We start from the raw sequence: 24555 nt of genomic DNA, 5'->3' as shown, positions 1-24555 counted from the left end.
AATATGGCTTGTCTTAATCTGCCTGTACATTTTCCATTATTCTTTCCAGAATATTCAAAAAAATGTTTTGTAACAAGTAGGAGTCAAGATAGCTCAGCAAATTTACCCTGTAGTTTAATTCTAAAATGTTTGATCATGTATTTTTTAAAATAAATTAAATAACAGAAGTATTACACATACTGTAATTAGAAATTAGAGAAGCTGGTCTCTAAATTGTAGTTAATAGTAGAGCCAGCCAATGTTACACTGTGACTCTGGAGACCAGGATTTGATTCGCCACTCGGCCATGAAACCCACTGAGTGATCTTGAGCAAGTCACATGCTCTCAGCCTCAGGGGAAGGCAATGACAAATGTCCCCTGAGCTAAGCTTGCCAAGAAAACCCCATGATAGGTTCACCTTAGGGTCGCCATAAGCCAAAAATGACTTGAAGGCACACAATAACAACAATAACAAATAAAACTATGTAGACACTATCGAGTGAACATTTTTGGCCTTTCCAGAAGACCCAAATAAATATAATAGGGTCATTTACTCAGTAGCTGCAGTGTATATCTGCCTGGACTGTTTTTCAGGAGTATCCTTGATGGCCATGAAACTGAGAAACTACAATCAAAAGGCAAAACGCATGAGGCATGATGTATTTGCTTCATTTGATTAATCCAATAAAGTTATTATTATTACTACAGGATGGTTATTGTTGTTTTCACCTGGTCTTTGGAATTCATTTTTATCCTTTACTTTGGCTTACTTTGCACGTCCACTTCACATTGGGAGGAATGGGTCTGCCATTAGTGCATCAGAACACATGTGAGCTTTTGAACTCAGTGCAGGGAAAATGAATGTAAAAAACTCAAATCACCTGGTTTTGTTAGCCCCCAATGAACATCTGATTTTAAACCAATGTTTTGATTTTAAGTTACTGTGTATGCGTTAAAAATGTTTTTTCTCCCTACATTAAGAACTGCATACGAAAAATGCACAACTCTAATCCCCACCCCCTTTATATCCCCCACCCCCTTTCTTTCCTGGGCACCTTCTTTCTGAAGCTGTCACTTTCCTCCTCAGACTGACAGCCTGTTTTCAAGATTTAAAGCCAGCCCTACTATAATGTTTGCTTGTTTGTTGGGCTAGAATAGTTAATGACAATGAAGACAGCTGGTTTAACAAACAGTATAAATGCTAGTGTTTTCTGTTGAGGATTTATTAGAGACACCTTTACAGTGATAACAAATAGTGATGTTGTGTTTAAATTTCAAAGAAAAAGCAGAGGGTTGCTCATTTATTTGTCTATTGTAGAGCTGTCCTGCACCTTTATGTTGCTTTGTAACAAGGGGAAAGCAGCTGAATAGAGGCCTTGTGCCATTTGTTGATTTTAAATTGTGCTGTTAATCCAGAGGAACCTGCTGGCCTACACAGCAGGAGAACTGTGTCAGAAGCAGAAATCTGGGAGGAGGAATGGGGAGGGGGTGCATCACAGTGGATAATAATCATCCAGCCATCAGCCGTTCTCACCCTGAAGCCTGTTACCCTTTGCTGGTAACCAAATGGAAAGGAGGTACTTTTAAAGATTTTTATTGGCACATACTTCTGATAGTATGAGCATTAAAAAGAAACTGATCCATCAGTTCATTAGTATCAAAAAATAAGAAGCCTTTTTTATATCACAGAATTTGTATTTCACATCTTTGATGTAAAACACAGAGAAACAGTACCATCTGAGCCTGAGAACACTTGATTATTAGCTGATTTTCCTTAAAACTGGAGCAAACAGTTCATTCTTTTTCCTAATCGGCTGTGAAAGAGAAGGCTATGAAGTTGAAAGGCTTATCACCAGAAACAATTATTAATTTATTTTTATTTATTTATTATTTATTTATTATTTATTTATTTATTACTTTGTATGCATTTTCCTTGGTTTTGTATGCTCTGGGACCCTCGTGGCAACAGCATCTTTAATACACCCACAGAGTTAACTAGCGTATAGCATTGCTGTACTGGCGGTAGTTGCAATTGGACCAGATCCTTTTGGCACAGCAGAAGTCCTCTTTAAGGAACAGCCGTATAAGCAAAGTACACTTATGGGGGTGGTGTGCAGAAATTATTTCCATGTACTTTCAGGCTAAAAATGTTGCATGTAAAAATAATTGTTCCTAATCAGTTGTTTATCAAAATGACAAACTAAAGGAAAAGAAAAAACAAGAGAGCAATCTGTTATGAAAGTGCAGGCGGAAGGGGGAGGGGATGGCAACAGAAGCAGCTCTCCTCCCTTTGGAAATTTAAGGTGTGATATCTGTTCTCTACAGTTGGAAACTAGTTCTTCAACTTTCTATGCCAGTTATACATACTAATGTAAGCATTTCAGATTTGCTGTATCTGTAATAATATACATTAACTGTTGAGGGTAGATGTGCAGGTAAGATTTGCAATTAACATATACCCGTGAACAATGAAAAAAATTAAACTTATTTCTGTATATATTTCATATGCTGTTATTTATGTTTTAGCTTTTGTATGCTGATGTATAAAAGAAAGTACATCTAAATTACACTTAGTGAATTTGAACATAGGTCTCTCAGAGTTCGAGTCCGTCAAACCACTACACCTCCACGCTAAATGTCCAGACCTAAATGCACTTTTACATGAGCAGTTGGTGCATGATTATTGAAAATTCGTTCAAGAAGGTTCCAGAGTAGTTTACTTTTAAAATTTATTGGAAATAAACACTTAGGGCACAGTCCACTCCACTATGGAAGCAACATGCATACACCAGGTGCTTCAGGCAAAACTCAGCCAAGCCCAGTTTTATCCTGAAACTATTCATGTTTTCCAAAGCACATTCCATGTGAGGGCCAAGTGTTAGTAAAGGCTGTGAGCTTCCCTCTCCTTTCTTGGTCTCACATTGTGGAATTGTAAGATCTAAATACTGTATGAATTAAACTCATTTTCAATGTAACATGGAAAGATATCCCACATCTGACATTTCTGTGGCAATGTTGAGGATTGGGGTGGGGCATGGCACACTTGCAATAAGTCTTGTTGTTATGGTTGTTAACTGTCCTTGAGTTGGTCTTGACTCATAACAATTGTTTGGATGAGATATCTCCAAGACCCTCTGTCCTCTTGAATCATGGCAACCCTGTGGATGAGACATCTCCAAGACCCCCTGTTCTCCACTTCATGTTCAGCAGTAAGCCTGTCTTTGAACTTTCTTCATTGATTTCCCTTAGTTCCTACAGTTTCATTCCTGTGACCTCCCTAATAGAGCCCATCCATCTAGCATGCGGCCTTCCTTTCTTTTCTGCTTCCCTCCGCCTTTCCTAACATTATTGGTTTTTCCACTGAATTGTGCCTTCTCATGATGTGACCAAAGTACCACAGCTTCAGTTTTCTCATCTTGGCTTCCAAGGAGATTATTATTATTGTTGTTGTTATTATTGTTATGCTTTATTTATATAGCACTGTAGATTTACACAGTGTTGTACATACAAACAATAAAATAAAGTAAACTTGCCCATGGTGTACAGTCTAAGAAATAATAGCACAATATTTATAAATAATACATAACAATACAAGAAAGGGCTCAATAAAGCAAAGCAGACAATCATAGAATCATAGAGTTGGAAGAGACTGCAAGGGCCATCCAATCCAACCCCCTGCCATGCAGGAACTCTCAGTCAAAGCATCCCCGACAGATGGCCATCCAGCCTCTGTTTAAAGACCTCCAAGGGGGGAGACTCCACTACACTCCGAGGGAGTGTGTTCCACTGTCGAACAGCCCTTACTGTCAGGAAGTTCTTCCTAATGTTGAGGTGGAATCTCTTTTCCTGTGGCTTGCATCCATTGCTCCTGGTCCTATTCTCTGGAGCAGCAAAAAACAAGTCAGCTCCCTCCTCAATATGACATCCCTTAAAGTATTTAAACAGGGCTGTCATATCACCTTTTAACCTTCTCTCCTCCAGGCTAAACATCCCCAGCTCCCTAAGTCGTTCCTCATAGGACATGGTTTCCAGACTCTTCACCATTTTAGTCGCCCTCCTTGGACACGCTCCAGTTTTTACAACATCCTTTTTAAATTGTACAACAAATTAAAAACGTCAAATAGCAAACAGTAGTCACACAATGCCTGGGAATGCTTCTCAAACAGGATGGTCTTCAACTCAGTTTTGAAACTGGTTGAAGAAGTGATGACCCGTGCTCGTGAGAAAAGGAGATTCCAGGAGTGAGGGGCAGCAAGGGATGAATCTGGCACAGGGCAGTGAAAATTCTAGGCTGAGATAGCAGACCTTGACTACCAGAATGGAGGGCACGAGTGGGAAGGTGAGGAGAAAAAAGGTTAGATAAATAAGGAGGGGCCAGCCCATGCAGGGCTTTAAAATTCAACAACAGGAGCGTATACTGAATATGGAAAGGGAGGGGGAACCAACGAAGGGATGACAATAAAGGAGAGATATGGTCGGAGTGGTGGGCGGATGTAATAATGTGTGCAGCTGAATGCTGGACAGAAATTAAAGGACAGAGGTGAGAAAGAGGAAGCCCTGCCAGAAGGATGTTACAGAAATCAAGTTGCGAGACCACTAGGGTATGGACCAGAATCTTGGCAGTAGAGGCAGAGAGAAATGGTCAGATTATGGCAATATTGTATAAAAAGAATCTACATGCCTTAGCTGTAGAGAAGAGAAGGTAGGCCAATCCCACGTGGCCTCCCCAAAGGAACTGAGCCTTTCCCAAAAGGCATCTGACTCCATCCTGGCCTCTGAGGGGAAGAGGAGGTAGGCCAACACCATCAGGCCTCCCCAATGCCATCAGGCCTATCCTTAAGAAACAGAGCCCTCCCTCCAGTCCATCTGCCTTGGTCCAGGCCTCAGAGGGAAAGATGAACTCCAGGACCTGATCCCCTTTCCCACAACCATTCCCTTCACCTTTTGCATTGTGTCTTCATAGATTGTAAGCCTGAGGGCAGGGAACTGTCTAATTAAAAGATTGTATGTACAGTGCTGTGTAAATTTACAGCACTATATAAATAAAGCTTAATAATAATAATAATAATAATAATAATAATAGACTGGATCTGGGGGATACACAACAGAGAAGAGTCAAAAATAAAACCAAGACTACGGGCTTCCTGGACTGGTCGAATAGAAATACCATCAACAGAAACAGAAAAGGAGTATTGAAGAGTAGACTTAGGTGGAAAAATGAGAAGCTCTGTTTTGGACATATTGAGCTTCATGCATCGATGCTGCATCCACTGAGAGACAGCTGTAAAACAAGATGAAACTTACTGTTCAAGACCCGGAGAAAGGTCAGGGGTGGAAAGATAGGTCTGGATAGATTTCACATTTGATTTGTTCAAGGATCCATTTGTTTGTCTTTTTGACTGTCCACGGGATCCTTAGCACTCTTGTCCAGCACTTCATCTCAAATGAATTGAATTTCTTCCTATCCGCTTTCTTAATTGTTCAGCTCTCACATCCATATATGGTAATAGGGAATGCAATGGCTTGGATGATTCTAACCTTAGTTGTACAGTCATCCCTCAATATTAACTGCAAAATTCACGGGATTCGTGGATTTGACTATTTGGGAGTCCCTAGCTATGTGCGTTTGCACTCCTCCCTCTCCGTCCCTTCCAGGCTTTTCCCTTGTGAGTGAGGAAAAAGCCGAGGACAGAGGGAATAGCCAGAGGGTGCACGCACACAGCTAAGGACCTGGGAATAATTGAGCACTCTGAAGCCTTGAAAGCGAAGGAGGAAGCCCCCCGCACACTCTCCTTGCTTCCCTTCCAAGGCTTCAGAGAAGTCCTTGGACCTCTCTGAAGCCTTAGGAAGGAAAGAGGAAGCTGTGAGCTTGCGCTCCTCTGCCCTTCCAGCACCTCAGACAGCTTGCTAGAGGCTTTGGAAGGGAGGCTTTTTTGAGGCTTTGAAAGGGAGACGTGTATATTCACTAATCTCCCCCCCTGCATTATTTGCAAATTTTTGACTTTCACAGGGGGATTTTCCCCCTAACCCCAGCAAATATCAAGGGACAACTATATATGTTTGCACTTTAGGATCTTTTCTAGTTCTTTTATGGATGTCCTTCCCATGAAGGATTGCATTCCCCATTCTGATCAATGTTTAATCCTAGGTTCGAGAACTCTTTTACTATTTTTGCTTCCTCGTTATCTAGGTTGGATTTGTGTATATTCTCCATGCTCATTATTTGTATTTTCTTTATGTTCAGTAGCAAGCCTGACTTTGCACTTTCTTCACTGATCTTTAACTGTTCTGGATCTGTGATTTTTTTGCTAGTGGTAAGGTGTTGTCTGCATATCTTAAATTGTTGGTATTCCTTCATCCTATTTTTCTTCCTCCTTCTTCTATGTCCAATCTTTCTTTTCATATAATATGTTCTGTATATAAGTTGAACAGATCGGGTGAAAGGATGCCACCTACCCTGACCCCTTCTCTTATTGAGAACCATTCTGTTTCTTCATGTTCTGTTCTGACAGTAGTACAGATTCCTCATCAGGACTCTCAGATGTGTTGGCACTCCCACATCTTTAAGAACATTCCATAGCTTTTCATAGTCTATGCCAGTGGTTCCCAACCTTCCTAATGCCGCAACCCTTTAATACAGTTCCTCGTGTTGTGGTGACCCAAACCCATGAAATTATTTTCGTTACTACTTCATAACTGTAATTAAATAGGTGTTTTCCAATGGTCTTAGGCGACCCCCATGAAAGGATCATTCAACCCCCAAAGGGGTCCCGACCCACAGGTTGGGAACTAGTGGTCTATGCAAAGGCTTGGCTATAGTCTATAAAGCACACACTGATTTTCATTTGGAATTCCTTGATGCGCTCCATTAATCATCGTATGTTTGCAGTATAGTCCCTAGTGCCTTCTCCTTTGCTGAACACTTCATGTACCTCTGAGATTTCTCTCTCCATGTATGGTTGGAGTCTATGTTGCACAATTTTGAGCATAATTTTGCTTGCATGGGAGATTAGCGCTATGGTCGTATAGTTGCTGCAGTCTGTCTGTTGACATTGAGGGGTACTGTCGACATATATCAAATTAAGCAGTCCCCCCTCCCTGTCCTTACAGTGACCTGTCTACATAATGAAAGACCAAATCCCCTAATTGACTGTGTACTGTCTTCATAATGTAAGGCCAATCCCACACTGAATCCACGTCATACTAGCCTTAAAGCAGCCTAAAATAACTCACCTTTTGCTCCAGATTTTGCAGGAAAACCTAGAGCATGTGTTGCAATTGCAGGCAGTCCTCTGCACATGCATCGCACTGTCTTATCAAGCAGCATTATAACAAATGGCATGTTACAAAATTTTCAATTCTTTTGCTGCTTCACTCCACCACCAAAATAAATAAATAAATACATAAATAAATGTGTGACCTATTCTCACATAGTCCTGGAAAAACGTATTTTCCTCATTTTCCAAGTGGAGCTACGCAGGAGCCAGATGTACTTAAGCCTGTTGTGTGTACAAACAGACTGGATCAATTCCTTATTGAATGAGTATCCCCTTCTTTCTGCCCATGAAGTGTAATGCAATTAGTTTTATGTGTTATTAATATGTCTTCTTTTTTATTGTCAGGAACTGTCTCAGGAGGGCTATGGAACCAGGTCCCAACCCCCTATCACCCAAGGCAAGCCCAATCATGAAGAAATGAACCTGATCCAGCAAGAGAGACCGTCAAGCTTACCCGTAAGAAACTAGTTCTTATCCGATTGCAAAGTTTCATTTTGTTGAAAACAGTCTTTTGCAGTAGAAATAGAGTTTGTGCTGCTTGTAGAGTTTCAGAATCAAATTGTTGTGGGTTTAAAACACAGAAAGAAACACAACTTTAAGCAATCAGTTTATTGATTGCGAGAACAATTTAATTATTTTCATAACCTTTTTCACTGTACTGGGTATAGGATATCTATAAATACATGTTTGGCCCATTATGTGGGAATAACCTTTCTCCCCCGAAATACTTACACATATTGTGCAATGCGTATCTTACATATTCCTGCTTTGAAATTGCACCATTTTTACAGCATTTCCCAACTTATGCAGATAATCCCTCAGTTACAAGAAAACATCATCAGTTTATAAATCATGCATGTATTTCCTTGTGGAAGATGTGCAGAACCATATTTTCCTTGGGACTGCTGCAAGATTTATAGTATAGTATGGTCACTGATCATCATATCTTATTTGCTGATCACATTCAAGCAATACAGATTGCATGGAGGTGGGAAGGGAGGAAAACTTTTAGGTGATATTCTTGTCACTTTATAATTACCTTATTAACTTAGTTAAGTGAATCTGTTCTTGATTGACAATATGGGAAACATTTTTTCAAAGTTAACTGAACAATTCTTATTTTCAGAATTAGTGAGACAAGAGTGATGATGTTGAACAGTGATGATAATGAAATGTTGAAAAGATGTGCTAATAATAATCAATCTTAAATTATAACCAAGAAAGAGAGCTTGACTTTGGGATGCAATCCTTACTGCAGATTGATAATTGTTTCCCTGAATTCAACAACTTAATTCAAAATAAACATGGGAGTGGGTTGTTTGTCATGAAGAACAAATAACTCCAGTGATTTTAAATAGTTATTTATAATAATAAGTAATAATAATAAGTAATATTATTTTAAGAATAACATTTGAAAAGAGGTTTTACTGGATCATTTCATTTTTCATTAAAAGTAGCAAATCATTGTCTCCATTAGTGATACTCAATTCTTTAAACAAAATTTATAAAGGAAAAACAACCTGCCTCTATAATGTTTTGGCTCGGTAAAACTGTGATTCCATTTTTTCTTATTAAATTTTGTTTACAATGGCACATTTGTTAAAAGATGAATATAGTTCAGTATGGTTCACACTTATGTTAGAATTTTAGATTCTGTTTCTTTTGGAGGTACAGTCGGCCCTTCTTATACACGGATTTTTTATACACAGATTCAAACATACACGGTTTGAAAATGTTCCAGAAAAGTATAAATTTACCTTGATGTTCCATTTTTTATTAGGGACACCATTTTGCTATGTCATTATATTTAATGGGACTTGAGCATACACGGATTTTGTTATACACGGGGGATCTTGGAACCAAACCCCAGCGTATAACAAGGATCCACTGTATTCCAAATATCTCAGCTTCTTTAGTCAGAATCACTTCTATGTAACTGCAAAATGAAATGACATCCCTGTCTGTTCCAAACAGTTGCATGTAAGAAGAAAGGTGAGAGCTTATTAAGAGTCATAAAATGGTGTATATTACAATTTTGCGTTTTGGCCTGAAAAAACAACAACACCTCATCTTGGTTTTCTCCATATTGTTATTTTGTAATTCTTGTAATACAGTGGCCCTTGTTATATGCTGGGGTTTGGTTCCAAGATCCCCCGTGTATAACAAAATCTGTGTATACTCAAGTTCCATTAAATATAATGACATAGCAAAATGGTGTCCCTTATAAAAAATGGAAAATCAAGGTTTGATATTTGAAATTTATCCTTTTTTTTTAACATTTTCAAACCGTGTATGCTTGAATCCGTGTATAAGAAATCAGTGTATAAGAAGTGCCGACTGTAATTGTAGTAGAATCTTATACAGTGCACCCGCGTCATATGCGGGTGCACTTTATGCAACTTTCAGCATATGCTGAAAGCCGCACTGGGAGAAAGGGCGGCATGTCCCATAGGGAATAATGGGGCACATGCCCACGGTGTGTGTGCACCACTATGCCGCCACGTGCACACGGCCCATTCATTCAAATGGGGCTCGAGCATAGGAAGAATTTGCTTCACGCAGGGGAGTCCAGAATGGATCCCTCGCATAAAGAAAGGCAGACTGTGTATCCTTCTAAGACTGGGTTGGCTGACCCTAAGGCTATGAACTACAACTCTTATTTACTCTTATTGGCTGTGTCCACTCTGGAGGAATCTAATGACAACTGTTGCATTCATGGAGCTGCAAGAGGTAGATTTTTCCCATCATCTAGGATACTCTCAGGTGTAGTTCTTGATTGAGCCCATTAGTTTGACCAACTCACATAAAAGAGCTTCCAAGCTTCAGCCACATACCTACATGGAATGGCGAAAGATTGTTTTGAAGATTCTGCCAAACCTCTCACATCTCATTCAATTAGTTTTTAACATCTCATTCAATGATATCAGAGGGTTATCCAGAGATTCGACGTTTAATGCTATTAGTACGATACTTCTTTCCACTGGATTCCATGGAGAATGGAGAAATTCAGATTCAGTCCGAAATCAGTGGAAAATTGTGTGTGGCCTTTAAAATAAAATAGAGGTTAATCCAAACCAAGAAGAAAGCCTAAATCAATAGAAGTGCTGTTAAGGGTTCAGGGTTTTGCTCTGGGTAAGGTTACATTGCTCTTGAAGAATCTCTTAATTTCCAAACAGTTTGGGAGTGCTTCCTGAATTGTTCTTAGTCTGAGATGTTTAGTTGATTGTTGTGGCCAAGAATGCTTTTGCTCATCTTAGGCTGATGTGCCAACTGCATCTGTTCCATGAGGAGACAGTTCAGACTGTGGTGACACTTTCTTTAGTCACCTCAAGAATGGTTTTCTGTAATATGCCGTAGACCTGTGGTGGTGAAGCGATGGCACACGTTCCCTCTGTGACACATGAAGCCATTTCTAAGGGCATGTGGAGAGACGGGAGGGTGGGGGAAGAGGCCAGAAGCAATGTTTTGAAGTTTGTTATATTGTTTTCTATCCTTATTGGCTAACTATTACATTAGTGGGATTTATTTTCAATTAAATATAGGTGTAATTGTTTTTTTAAAGACCTATTTCCAGGTAAACATGGATATAATGGGGTGTTTGTTTTTTAAGTTAGGAGTAATTTTACCTTTGTTGGAATTATGTGGGACTATTATCTTGCTTATTGCAAGTTTCAGAATATTGTTCGAAGGAATAGTATTGCTATTGTCCATTTCCTTGAATCCTGCAATAGAAGATGCCTTTCAATATAATCTTAGAATACAGTCTGTACCCAGGAAAAGATTGAGACAAAAATTGACTGAAATTTGGAGCACAGGAAGCATTTATCTCAAAGTTTTTACCAGTTAAAGTTCCTAGCTAAGATGGAACAGAAATTAAAATAGCAGAAAAAAACCTAGCATGATTTGAAATTAATATGAAACTGCTAAAATAAAATCGAAGCTCCATGTTCCCCTAACTCCTTGATAATCGGCAAAGAGACTAGACACACACACACATGTGCACATGCACACATATTGTCTCTGATGTGAAACACGAGCAAAAGAAATTCCACTTTTTAAAAAAAATTAAAGTACAGATACTGACTTAAAGAATTTTCTTTTTAAAATCCATTTGAGCAGTCAATCATTTCTTGCCTATGTTTTTCTGAGGTAAAATATGGGCTTGGATGCAACAAGTGCAAGAAGAGAGCTTGTGAGAAGCATTGCCTCCCTCCTCCATCTTCATACAGCACCATGACATTGCCCATATTATTTTTAAGTTGATTCCTAACACAATCAGCTTTTTAGGATCTGGATCCCACAGTAGGAGGAGATGGCAAGAGAGACCATTCTCACAAACAGAATACTGCAGACTGTTCATAAGCTCCAAACCTGGCACAGAGTGGATGTACTCAGAGATAGTTTCTACACTTGTGGTAGCAGTGTCACAAAAAATGTTAGTACAGTAATGGAAATTGGTATTTATATACCCCTATTCTGGCATTGTCCTCAAATGTAAGCTTTACAAGCGAGGATGAGTGGTGATGAACATGTATTTTGTTGTTGACCTCTACAAGTAGAGGGTGACTGCAAAGGAGAACCTCATCTGTCACCACAAGCTCTCTCTGAGATTTTAGGATTTTCCAGAGCTCTAAAACATCTGGGAGGGATGTTTGGCAAAGCAGGTTCACATCTACATACACTCTGCCCCTCCCAAATACATATTTAGGAAGTAGTAGGAACAGTGAGAGCAAAGCTGGTGTTCTCATCTCATTTCCACTGTCCCGATATACAGTACGCCTTCAAAATTCTCTGGGGTTAGGAGTACAGAACCCCCATGAAAGTGGAAAAATTCAAATAAAAAACCTACTCTTTTTTAAATTTGAGAGACATCTCTCTTGGAATCTCTATGTCCTCCAGCAACATCTCTATGGCCATCATGCAGCAGAGATTGACCATAGAGTTACACTGGAGGACCTAAAATATCTAGAGAAGTATTTTCTATAGGAATCTCTAGCTCCTGCGGTGTGACTCAAGGGTCATCTTCTGGTTGAATTGTGCTGGACAGGTTTCCCAGAGATTCCCAGAGATAACTTATTAATCAGTCCGCAAAAGTTAAAACCACAAAGATGGAGGACCAATTCTATACAATTTACATCCATGAATGCCTGAAGAGGGCTTATATCACTGATAGAGCATGTTTATACTCCATGCTTCTCCATGCTGTCACAAAAGTAGCTATGAACTAAAGTTATGATGTGATTTAATTCTAGGCAGCCACATCTGTGGGTGTGCTACAAAGATACCAAGACACTTAGTCTTTTTTTGTGTGTGTTTTTGTTACAGCTAGATACCTGACTGAGCAAATAAACTTCTGAAATGGAAAAGTAGTTCACCTGTTCTGCCAGTAATAAAAACATTCAAAGCACTCTGAGGTGCATACAGAGGATTCTGTCACTTAGAATACTATGGCTGTCTTGGAATGTAGCCTTTGTTTGGAAATATATGTAACATGAGCCAGACATTAGTAGCTGCTGCTCCCTATTTTTCCAATATTTCTTCTGAATCTTCTGAATCTGTTTAATATCTTTTTTCTCCAGATAACTAAACTGTCTGAATTATTTTTTAAAGCAAGATGCTGCCTTATAATGAACTAGTAAACGTATTAAGACCACTAGCATATGTAATATTTTAATTGGGTACTTAAAAATTTGACACACATTCAAATCTGTCTAGGTCAAACTGTCCACATAACCGAAGAGCAAAAGGAAGGATAATTTAGTTTAATGTTTGACAGGCCATTAGGATTAGCTAATAAAAGTACGGTTTGTTTGTAGCCATTTGTTTCTAACCCATATTATAAATTCATCTGCTTTGAATTTAACAGGAACATTTGTGCCAGGATTTTTATATACAATGTGTGAAAGAAATGGAACAACTAGTGAACTATTTAGCTGTGCTTGCTTGCAACACAGACTTTTGGAAAACCTTTCCCAGGAGTGAGAGCAATCAGATATCTGAAGCATACTAATGGTTTACACCTTTTCAAATCTTCTAGAGATGTATCTTTGCACTAAGTGAGTGGAAGTTTATTTATTAGGTGCTTCTTTGCTTTTTAAAAATCTATTTAGCCATTATAAGAGTTACTAAGTTTCTATATAAGCAAAATGAGAGGGGGAGGTATACTAAGTAACCATTTTAAAGTACAGTATTAGAACTTTTTCAGAAGTACAATATTTTGATGATTATCTGAAAATAAAATATGCCGTGTATAATTATTAATTGCCCCCAAGATCAGTGTTGTAAAACAGATGTCTGAAAAACAACACTAAAAGAGACATATGTAAGTATCCCTGGATGATATTAAAGAACATAGCTTTAAGCTTACTGAGATTTTGGGAATACTACACAAAAGAGCCTGATGTTCAAGTTATGCTAAGAGAACTAAAAGGAATGTACAGCCCAATATTCTGATATATTCAAAAGTATGTTATCAAAAACTTTCCCATGATGAGATATGATTACTTTAGTTGTAAATCAGTACACATACAATGGTCAGGGTTGCCCCACATGGCAAAGCATAGAATCCCAAGGCATAGTTAGAAAAATTTTGGTCGATGACTACTATTGCTGTTGTGAATTGTCAGTCTGCTTATCTTGAATACATTTGAGCTGTGCATAAAAACACTGGAGTATATGTCTTGTATTTCATGGCCCTTTGTCCAATTGAGAACAACATTTTATGGGTCAGATGCTCTAGCTTATAGAAACTTATGCAATGATAAATCTGTTCTACAAAATTATTTGGAGGTTTTTTTTTCTTGTTTTTTTGCATCTTATGTTCTTTGTTGCAACAGATTAACTTGACTACCCCCTTGTGGTTATCATGTAAGGCACCATGTGCGCGTGTGCTTTGTTAAAATGCTTTTGATGTTGTGCAGCGTGTGAGGCAACACATCAATGTTTGTCACCAGATTTTCTACCTTCGTGACTGTAGTCAGCAGCTTGTGAGCTGGAGAAACACCTCTCCCTTTCTGAATGAGCAAAGAGACACTGTAAACTTCTCTCAGATGAGGCTTTTATTCTTAGAAGAAGTTCCACTGTGTACAACAATATATACATCAACACCATCCACCATCCACCCTAGTAACAACCCTCTCTGAGGTACAATGCTGGTCACTACTCCAGCAAAGGCTCCGTGAGGCCTACTAGGCCTTGCCTCTCCCTCTGGAGTCACAAAAGATCCAGCCACCAGCCCTATACAGACAGGCCCAAATAAAGCTGCTTCAAGTCACTTTGGAGGTATGGTGTTTCAATGATGCATGCGTCCTAAGAGTCTGGAAACTGCACCAAAGCTGCACTCCAGTCCTTAGGACTGGAGCGTGACTTTGGTGCCGCTTCTGGACTCTTAGGACGCATGTATCATTGAACACCTCCAAAGTGACTCGAAGCAGCTTTATTTGGGCCTGTCTGTATCAGGCCAGTGAAGCTGAAGACAAAAGAGCCCATCCTATATCCACAAGAGGACTATGTGAATGTACCAAAAGGTTTTTTTTAAATGGAGGGGGGAGTGTTTCTAGTGAAACATATAGGAACAGATTGTAACTTGTCTTCTATATTTTGATTAATAATTTTGGAAACGTAATCATGTTTGTTAGTTACACTCCCTGAATAAAATGGAGAAAGCAGAAAAACAAGAAATGATACACACAAAACATCCGTTCACACTGTAGATTAAAATGTCAATGCATAAAACCAATACTTGTATCTGGGAATATTTGTTACAAAAATCACATGTCTTGGCTCCACTCTATGGTTTGTTCAGAGCCTTTTGTGAAAGTGGGCACTGGCAAAGCATATTGGGATATAGAGTCACAAGGAAAATGTACAATGTGGGTTTTAATAGTAACCAGGAATTAAAGGGTTACTGTGACCCATAATGATTAGGCATTTAAATAGGAAGTGACATCAAAAAGATAGTCAGCAAGTGCTGTAAAGTCCTGTACGATGCTGCCAGTCTGAAAAGTCACTCAGGAGGGTTGAGAGCACTACACTACAGTATTATGAGGAAATTATAATACAATTACTGCCATCTGTTTCATTAAAACCAGTTATGGTATACCAGGGGTCGGCAACCTCCGGCCCACGGGCCGGATGCGGCCTGCGGAGGCCTGCCGACCAGCCCCTGGCTGCTGTTGCCACTGTGGCCGCCCATCACGGCTTTTCGCCGCTCTGGGCGCCACCATTTTGGGCGGCAAAATGGCGGCGAAGTCTTGCGCGACCTTCCCTGCCATTTTGGGCGAAAAAATGGCGGCGCCCAGAGCGGCCTCTGGGGCTATGGGCGCCGCCATTTTTTTGCCCAAAATGGCGGTGCCCAGAGCGGCGAAAAGCCACGACGGGCGGCCACAGCGGCGGCGGGCCTCTAGGAGGCCCGCTGCCGTCGCTGGGGCCCTCCAGGAGGGCTCTGAGGGCGGCAGGGGGCCTCTGGGGGGCCCTTTGCCGTCTCTGGGGCCCTCCAGGAGGGTTCCGAGGGCGGCAGGGGGCCTCTGGGAGGGCCTTTGCCGTCGCTGGGGCCCTCCAGGAGGGCTCCGAGGGCGGCAGGGGGCCTCTGGGGGGGCCTTTGCCGTCGCTGGGGCCCTCCAGGAAGGCTCCGAGGGCGGCAGGGGGCCTCTGGGGGGGCCTTTGCTGTCGCAGGGGCCCTCCAGGAGGGCTCCGAGGGCGGCAGGTGGCCTCTGGGGGGCCCTTTGCCGTCGCAGGGGCCCTCCAGGAGGGCAGCAGGGGGCCTCTGGGGGGCCCTTTGCCGTCTCTGGGGCCCTCCAGGAGGGCTCCGAGGGCGGCAGGAGGCCTCTGGGAGGCCCGGTGCCGTCGCTGGGGCCCTCCATGAGGGCTCCGACGGTGGCAGGAGGCCTCTGGGAGGCCCGGTGCCATCGCTGGGGCCCTCCAGGGGGCCCTCCAGCGCTGGTGGCCCCCACCAGCTTTTTTGCCGGTCTCTGACGAGGCCTGGGGCCCCGTCAGGGGCCAGCAAAGATGGGGAGGCCTGGCCCCCGGAGGGTGGAAGCTCCGCCCCCGGCATGCGGCCCCGCCCCTGGAGGGTGGAAGCTCCACTCCCCAACACGTGGCCCCGCCCCAGAGGGTGGAAGCTCCACCCCCGGCACGCGGCCCCGCCCCAGAGGGTGGAAGCTCCACCCCCAGCACGTGGCCCCGCCCCGGAGGGTTGAAGCTCCACCCCCGGCTTCGGCCCCCCCAGTCGCCTGAGGGACAGCAACCCAGCCCCCGGCTCAAAAAGGTTGCCTACCCCTGTGGTATACAATACACAATACTTGATTATAATTTCCAGTCTATCATACTGTACTTTCAAAATATTTTTTAAAACATAAAATAAACTCTGATGTATGACTCAAAAGGTGCAGTTGTTGCTGGGGATATTCCTAAACTTTACTCTATTGAGATTCTCCTGGTAACTGATCAGGGTTAGATAACAGGAGAGATCAACACTGGTCCAGTGGTTAGTTTTAGTGATTTTTATGTTCAGTTTCCTCAGTCTCCCTGTTGCCTTTGTTCTCAGGTTGAATGTCATCTACTGTTAAATGTTAGGAAAATTTGTTCAAATTCAGGGAATGGGGTTACACGTGCATTAATGTGTGATTACTACCTTTGTTTCCAAGGAGTTTATCAAACAGGAGAAATTTCTCTTAAATTCAAATGAAAAGCATCGACAGGGGAAATATGACTCTGTTGGTGCTCTTGGACATCTCAGCGGCCTTCGATACCATCGACTATGGTATCCTTCTGGAACGCCTGGGAGAGTTAGATATCGGTGGCACTGTGCTCCAGTGGCTCTGGTCCTACCTCTGAGGAAGATTCCAGATGGTGAAGCTGGGGGACTGTTCCGTAAAAGAGAGCTGACATCTGGCATCCCTCAAGGCCCCGTTCTGTCCCCCATGCTATTTAACATTTACGTGAAGACGCTGGGAGAGATCATCCGGAACCATGGAGCTCGGTGTTATCAGTACGCTGATGACACCCTGATCTATCTCTCCATGTCTCCGACTGATACAGTGACTAAGGATGGCACCTTTCTTCTGGATGCCTGCTTGGAGTCAGTAATGGGCTGGATGAGGGAAAACAAACTCAAGTTGAATCCAGAGAAAACAAAGGTACTCGTCATGGGTTCACCAAGTCCAGACAGGGAAATTTGCTACCCAGTCCTGGACGGGGCTACGCTCCCCCTAAAGGACGAAGTACGCAGTTTGGGAGTACTCCTGGACTCATCTCTACAGTTATCATCTCAAGTAGATGCGATGGCCAGGAGTGCTTGGTACCAGCTTCGGCTGATATGCCAACTGCGTCCCTGTCTGGACCGAAAAGACCTTGAAACAGTAGTACATGCACTGATAACCTCTCGCTTAGATTTCTGTAATGCGCTCTACATGGGGCTACCTTTGTACCAGGTTCGGAAGCTTCAATTAATTCAAAATGCTGCAGCCAGATTGGTTGCCAGAACCTTAAGGTCAGCCCATATAACACCCGTTTTAAGATCTCTTCACTGGCTACCAATTAGCTTCTGGGCTCAATACAAAGTGTTGGTTATTACCTATAAAGCCCTATATGGCTTGGGCCCGAGTTACTTGAGGGAACGCCTCTCCCTACACAATCTGCCTTGCATCCTCAGAACTTCGGGGAAATACATATTGGAGTACACTAAGGTGAGACTAAATCAGCTCACCAAAGATCCTTCACAGCGGTTGCTCCAAATTACTGGAATAAACTTCCGGAAGAGATTCGCCTTAGTTCCACCTTGGACGTGTTCAAAAAATCTTTAAAAACACATCTCTTCCATTTAGCATGCCCTCCTGACTCTTCTTGAGAAAACTACCTCCTCACAGAAGTTACTTCAAGATGCTGGATCAGATTAAGATATTTAAAACTGTTTATACGATGTTTTTAAGATGCTATTTTACTCGGTACTGTATTTTACTCTGTATTGTAATGAATATTTCATGTTGTGAACTGCTTTGATCACCTTGGAAAGGCGGTATATAAATAAAGTTTTTATTATTATTTTTATTATTAAAAGAAAGTGGGGCCAGAACGCATTCACTTAAAGTCGGTAGTTTCGAGCAATTATGTGAATACGCATTGCATTCGAACTGGTTCCTCATTGCCCAAAACTAGCATGCCATTGCCCGAATTTGCATGTGGCAGTCTATCAGGCAATAATGTGAAACCCCATGATTGCGCTCGGACTGACTTCCAATTGCCCAAATTTGTGTGTAGTGGGTTATCACGCAATAACGTTAAACCCCATGATTGCATTCAGATTGCCATCAGATTATACTTCCAATTCCCCTTGTCTGATAAACTCCCAAGTGCAGTAAAGCTGGGTTGCTGATCAGATGTCAGTTGCAAGAATGCTCTCCAGGATCTGCTGGCACCTAAGCTAAGATGCTTGTTCTCAGACTTTGCCTCCTACCTTTAAGGAGAATGGAGAGTAGGAGAATGCAGTTCTCCAAGATAAATGGTGTCTGGCATCATGACTAACTCCTGTTGTGTCATCCATCTGCTGAGGGCTGGGTGGAAGGATTGTCTAGTCTCATTTTGTTCTTTCCCTTTCCTTTATGGTATCCACATCAGTTTCTTTCCCTGTTCTGTCATATTTCTATATTCCTTGTAACTTGAATTATTCTTTTGTTATAAGTATATATAACAAATAATCATAGATTTCATAAGGTTGTTGTTGTTTTTGTTGTTGTGTGCTAACTTACTAACTTATGGCAACTCTAAGGTGACCCTATAATGGGATTTTCTGGGGCTGAGAGTGTGCGACTCACCCAAGATGACCCAGTGCATTTCCATGTCTGAGTGGGGAACTGAACCCTGATCTCCAATGATAGTCCAGTGCTCAAACTCCTACACCACTTGGGGTCTCAATAAGGCTATTACTTTTTTTTTAAAAAAAAATGTTTTCAATCTGAAATAAGCATGAGAAATCAATTGAACTGTGTATGTTGAACTTGGAATTTCAGATACCTTTATTCTAGGAGCTGAAAGCCAGGTATATACAACAAAAGAGAGTTGCATTTGGGCAGGAAACCAGGATCAAGTTCAGGAGCAAGGCAATAGGGCTCTATCATATTTTATCTTTGTTCATTTCCTTTGGTTGCCCTACTGAATATACTTGGTGGAGAAATAGACTATCAAATATAAATATACAATAGGCTTTCTCATTGCTTTTGTGATGTCATGAACAGAAAGAAGACTCGCAAACAAATACCTAACATTAATTATAGTAATTATCTGTATATTTCTTATGTACATCTGTTTGTGTGTCACTGCTGTAACTGAGGCTTATGGGATGGTTGACACAGATTCTGTCCAAGTTTCATAGATCTGTCCAAAATTCAAGCCGGGATAAATATCATATAAACAAAGTTCCTATAGTATGAGAACAGGGAAGTCTTCAGTGGGCAAAATCAAGTCATCTTGACTTACATTTATTTTGTAAGCCAAGTGAATACTTTGCAGGTGAATGAACAAACAAACAAACCAAAAAAGTAATAAAATGCAAGTACTGTTTAGGGATGTTATTGCTGATTTGCAGAAAGGTCACCAAGCTAGTTCTTGATAATGGAAGTTAAATGTAGCCTGCAGCTGGTACATAGACGGTGAATGTGTACCAATCTTAGCCCCTGGTTATTTAATTCTGTTCCATTTCTTGAACTGAAAATAACTATTTGAGAATATGGTAAATTAAAAATGAGGAAACTTTTTATTGTGCAGTTTTTGTGACTGAAAATTTCACATTGTTTTTACCCAGTATGGAATGAATGGTGTTTTCCCCCTTTTCATTTTGCTTTTTCCAGCAATGTTGTAAAATAGCTGAATGATCTGGTTTTCCTTTGTTTGGGTCAAGAAATTTTAGCTGAAAATTGTTACTCTGTGAAAGAAGATTATTGACTCAACAAGCCTTCAATTTTCAGTGAATAACACTCCCACCCTCTAGCTTCAGGAACATATTGTGCATCCATTCTATTTTAAAGTACAGACTGTAATTTAAGACTGAGGCACTTTGATGCCCCACTGAACTTTGTTTAAGCCTAGAATAAAAGGAGCGGGGAGCTTTAAGCTTCAAGGAAAGTGACTAAGCTTTCCCAAGTGATTTTTACCAGCTATTACAGTACAGAAGAAAGTCGAAAACTTACAACTTTTAATTCTTTTTAAAATATAGCCGAGTTTTGACAGGGTTTGCCTTATTATTTCATATACAATATTTGCATATGTAGAAGTTGGTGCCATTTAGAAGTATGATACAGTATTAAGAACATCTGTTGCAGGCTGGATTAGTTTAAATCAAAGGTGATTTAAATTATTCTAGATTCGTATGACTGTATATTCATTTGGTTGCAAAGTGAAAGTGGTCCCCTATATTGGATCATTTTCAAGAATGTTGAAGTTGTTTAACATGACAGTAATAAAAACTTTGGTAGAAATTATACAACGACTGGGCAACATATGCTGATATTGTTTATTCGGGGGGGGGGGGGGGGAGCCAAGAAGTTTCCTTTAGAAGTTAACGCCTTGGTCAAATGAGGAAAACACAAGTTATGATTAAAGGTAAAGATCAAGATATTCCCCTTTGACAAGGTTGTCAAGTCTTGTCCGACCATAGAGTTGGTGCTCATCTCTGTTACTAAGCAAAAGAGCCAGCATTGTCCGAGGACTACCCTGGTAGTCATATGGCCAGCTTGACCACACAGAATGCTGTTTACCTTCCCACCAAAGTAGTACCTTTTTATCTACTTGCATTTGCATGCTTGTGATCTGATAGGTTGGCAAAAACTGGGACTAGTGATGACAGCTCGCCCCATCACGTGGCACTCAGGCCTCAAAATGCTAACCTGCTTATCTTGCCATCAACAGAGTCAACGTCTTAACTGCTTGAGCCACCGGGTCTCCTGGTTACAGGTTCTGGTTACAAATCATCAAATGCAAGTTGGTGATAAGGCAAGTAAAAAAGATCTTGAGGGACCCTCTTACTAAGACAAAAGAACAGAAATACCTTTCAGTGCATCTGAAGTAGGGAAGGCAGTTGGACCATGAGATGATGAAAGAATGAAAGAATTGCTAGAGGGAACAAGATTGTAGAAAAATGAATTGTATTGATTGGTCTTCATACGGAAAAGGTATGAGGATTCCTTTGAGAGATCACCTTTCATTTCAGAGAGGATGTTTAAAGAGTTAAGTGAAACAGAAGTGCTAAGACTTGATGTTCTATCTAGAGCTAGACCAAGGTACAAAGTGCAGTCTTCAGGAGCTTTTGGCTGCTCCATGCTAGTAGCTGTTTCAGTTTGACTTGTCTTAGAACATTGTGGTTAGGATACAGTGGAAAGGAGTTGTATGTGTCATCTTGATTACCTTGGGGGGGGGGGGGGGGAGGAAGTGGAATATAAATGCAGCAAATAAATAATACAAGGAAATCTTCCCATTTCTGAAGTCTAGAAGGCCAGATCTGAACTATTGGGAGATCATGACAAAACTGCCATAAAAGAACCATTGTGGAAGTAAAAGTTATAACCTGTATTAAAAAATTAGTGGTTAGAAACAGATATTTCTTTTTTGCAAAGAGCTCCTCTTTGTGAGAGGGGCTATTGACCAGAGAACGCTCCTTCTAGAGAAAGGGGGCACCAATTTTCAGTGATTATTCTGTCTTCTGGAGCTGCTTGTGCCACCCACATGCTGATTGGGAGGGACCCCAAGCAAAAGAAGAGTCAATGAAAGCAGCTTCTCTTCATGTCTTCAGTGGGAAAGATACATGAATAAAGTTGTGCTTTTGGGCATTCTGCGTATGAATCATGAATTTGCATCATATATTTTTAGAGCCTGTAGCACAGGTATCAGATTGAGCTCCATTTTGCAACATTCAGACAACTGAAAAAAATAGTTTACTAAAATTTGATATCCCTGTGATCAGTGAATGCCTGGAATGATAAAAGAAAGACTGTTTTTGCCTGCTGAATTTCTGTTCTTGTTCTTGCTGCTATTTTAGAAATGTGCTCCTACCAAGTTTTTTTTGTTTTAATAAGATAACAAATGCAGCACATGTCCATGGTGTGCAATATATTTTCCCTTTTGGCTTTTAATGTCTATGAAAATTAGGTTTCTAAAGAGTAAATGCAGAACTAGACATCAAAATTTTTAGCCATTTACTGATCACCAAATGTATAAGCAGGGTGGGTATAGAAAAGGGATGGAGGAAAAAGCTCTTCCTGACTTAATTCAAACCAGTTTTAAAATATGTATTTCTTTAAACTCTTTTCTTACCCATAGAAAGGGGAATGCTTACTGTCAACATTTCTGTTTGATTTTAAAAAAATCTATAATGTAGTATGGTGCAATATATTTAATGAGTTCACAAATTAACATCCGTGTTTAATTATTCTCTGCGTGCAAAATTATACTCACAGACTTTCCCAGCCTGAAATACGAGCTGTTTGCACATAAACTCTCATGTCTACTGGTTGTCTATTTCATACCTCTCTTAAATGTGCCAAGCAATGTTCTCTTCAGTGACTAAAAGCTAAGGGAGGCCCTGCCCTTGAGCTTATGCCCTGTTCTCACTGGCCCTAAAAATAACTTTGCTGATAAAGGGTGTATTTTCATTTTAAGAATCTTATGTAGTCCTTTTAGACTTACTATTCTTCTAGTTGCAAAGGGAAAATAAAGTTACAACTGGATGCTTATAAAAAGTATTTTGTATCTAACTCAGAATCACAGTTTTACAGTTAGGGGCCCTTTCACACCAGACAATTACAGTGCTGTGATTCCACTGTAACTGCCATGGCAACATCCTATTAACTGCGGGTATTTGCAGTTTACTATGAGACATGCAGATTCTCAGCCAGAAAGCAATACTGGCTCAGCAAACTGCAGACCCCAGGATTCCATACAATGTTGCCATGACCATTAAAGTGGAACCATATTGCTGTAACTGTGTAGTGTGACAGGGCCCTTAGTGATCTGTGTACAACAGATAATTCCCATCAGGCAAGAAGCTTGGTAGACCCTTAGGTTTACTCCCCAATACTCGCCAGCCTAGTGACATCCTGGTGTATGTGTGTGTGTTTAGGGTAATTTTGTCTTTTTTTTTTTAAAAAAAAAATACACAATAGTTCTATTTGTTTTCCTTCCGTTCCTGTCAAAATTTACATTATATATGTAAATAATACATAGATTGGATTTTTTAAATTAAAAAGCCAGTTAAAAGTGGTGCTAAAATGAATAAATCATAAGTAACACGCACCATGGACATTACTCCATGAGGCTTGGTTACTGCCACAGTCACATTCTTCTTCAACTGCGAAGACTCCTGGATCACAACACTCCATTTCACATTCTCTTGGAATTGCACTATACCAGCACTTGGTCAACAGCCACTCAGTGAAACGTCTTTCAGCAAACGCATTGCTTACCACACTTGCTATCAATTACTGTACTTATTCATGCATGTGCGGTTTTTATTGGTATTATTTTTTTAGAGTTTCCTCACAACTGTGATTTTGTCTGTTATCATGAGAGATCTTCAAATTGAACTTCTGGGGACTCTGCTTGTGATCCCTGGCATGATTCTGAAATTGTTTATTAATTTAAAAAAAACAAACAAAAAAATTAAAACACATTGTAAATGTAGGATAGTTTGATTGCAACGTGCCATGACCTCCACTGTACCGGAGGCTGAGGACATAGCAGCTGCTTGGTGATAGGGATGAGGAGAGAAAGGGAATGAAAAATGCCCAATTAAAGTACGTGGATACATTAATATTGGGACTATTCCATTAATAAGCTTTCATACCTGATTCATTTGTGGGAAAACTACATAACTGGGAGCTGTTAACGGGTTTTGCCTGTGAATAAAAAGATGCAGCAAAATAGCGGGTTGCAAACAGATATGTCACAATGTCATGCAATAATGTTCAGCCACAAATGGAACTATCATGGTAAAGTCCCTCTATTTTAACCTGCTATGATAGTCTCCATCCCAGTAAAATTGTGATTGACAGCATCCCACCTGACAACATAGTGAATGCAGAGGTTGCTCCCCTTCTTGGCCATGCGGGAACTAGGGACAGAGGGCAATCAATGACAGGTAATAAAACAGCAAAGTTACTTCCATTGAAATCCACGTTACCTGTGTCCTATGCCAGGTGGGCTGCTCCTTTCTTAGTCAGAGAATATTGAATTTCCAAGAAATCTGTACACGGTTACATCTGGAAAAACCTTTTAGGCCCTGTATAGGTAAAATGTGCCAATTGTCATCCAAAG

General features: G+C 40.7%; 1 protein-coding gene across 7 annotated transcripts in view; it reads left to right on the top strand.

Moving 5' to 3' along the window:
- The window catches only part of LOC149310975 (AT-rich interactive domain-containing protein 1B-like), a 488779-nt gene that overhangs the window by 132775 nt on the left and 331449 nt on the right, over window positions 1-24555 (top strand). For all 7 annotated transcript variants that reach the window (XM_089530142.1, XM_089530140.1, XM_089530138.1 and 4 more), the window contains exon 4: window positions 7603-7713. In XM_089530142.1, coding sequence (XP_089386268.1) covers window positions 7603-7713 — 111 coding nt within the window. The remainder of the gene's footprint in view (window positions 1-7602; window positions 7714-24555) is intronic.

The sequence above is a fragment of the Sceloporus occidentalis genome, unplaced genomic scaffold (assembly GCF_023333645.1).
Source record: "Sceloporus occidentalis isolate IW3139 unplaced genomic scaffold, rSceOcc1.0.p SCAF_6, whole genome shotgun sequence".
NCBI lineage: Eukaryota > Metazoa > Chordata > Lepidosauria > Squamata > Phrynosomatidae > Sceloporus > Sceloporus occidentalis.
The sequence above is the reverse complement of the archived record's forward strand: the minus strand, read 5'-3'. Positions and strand labels throughout refer to the sequence as shown.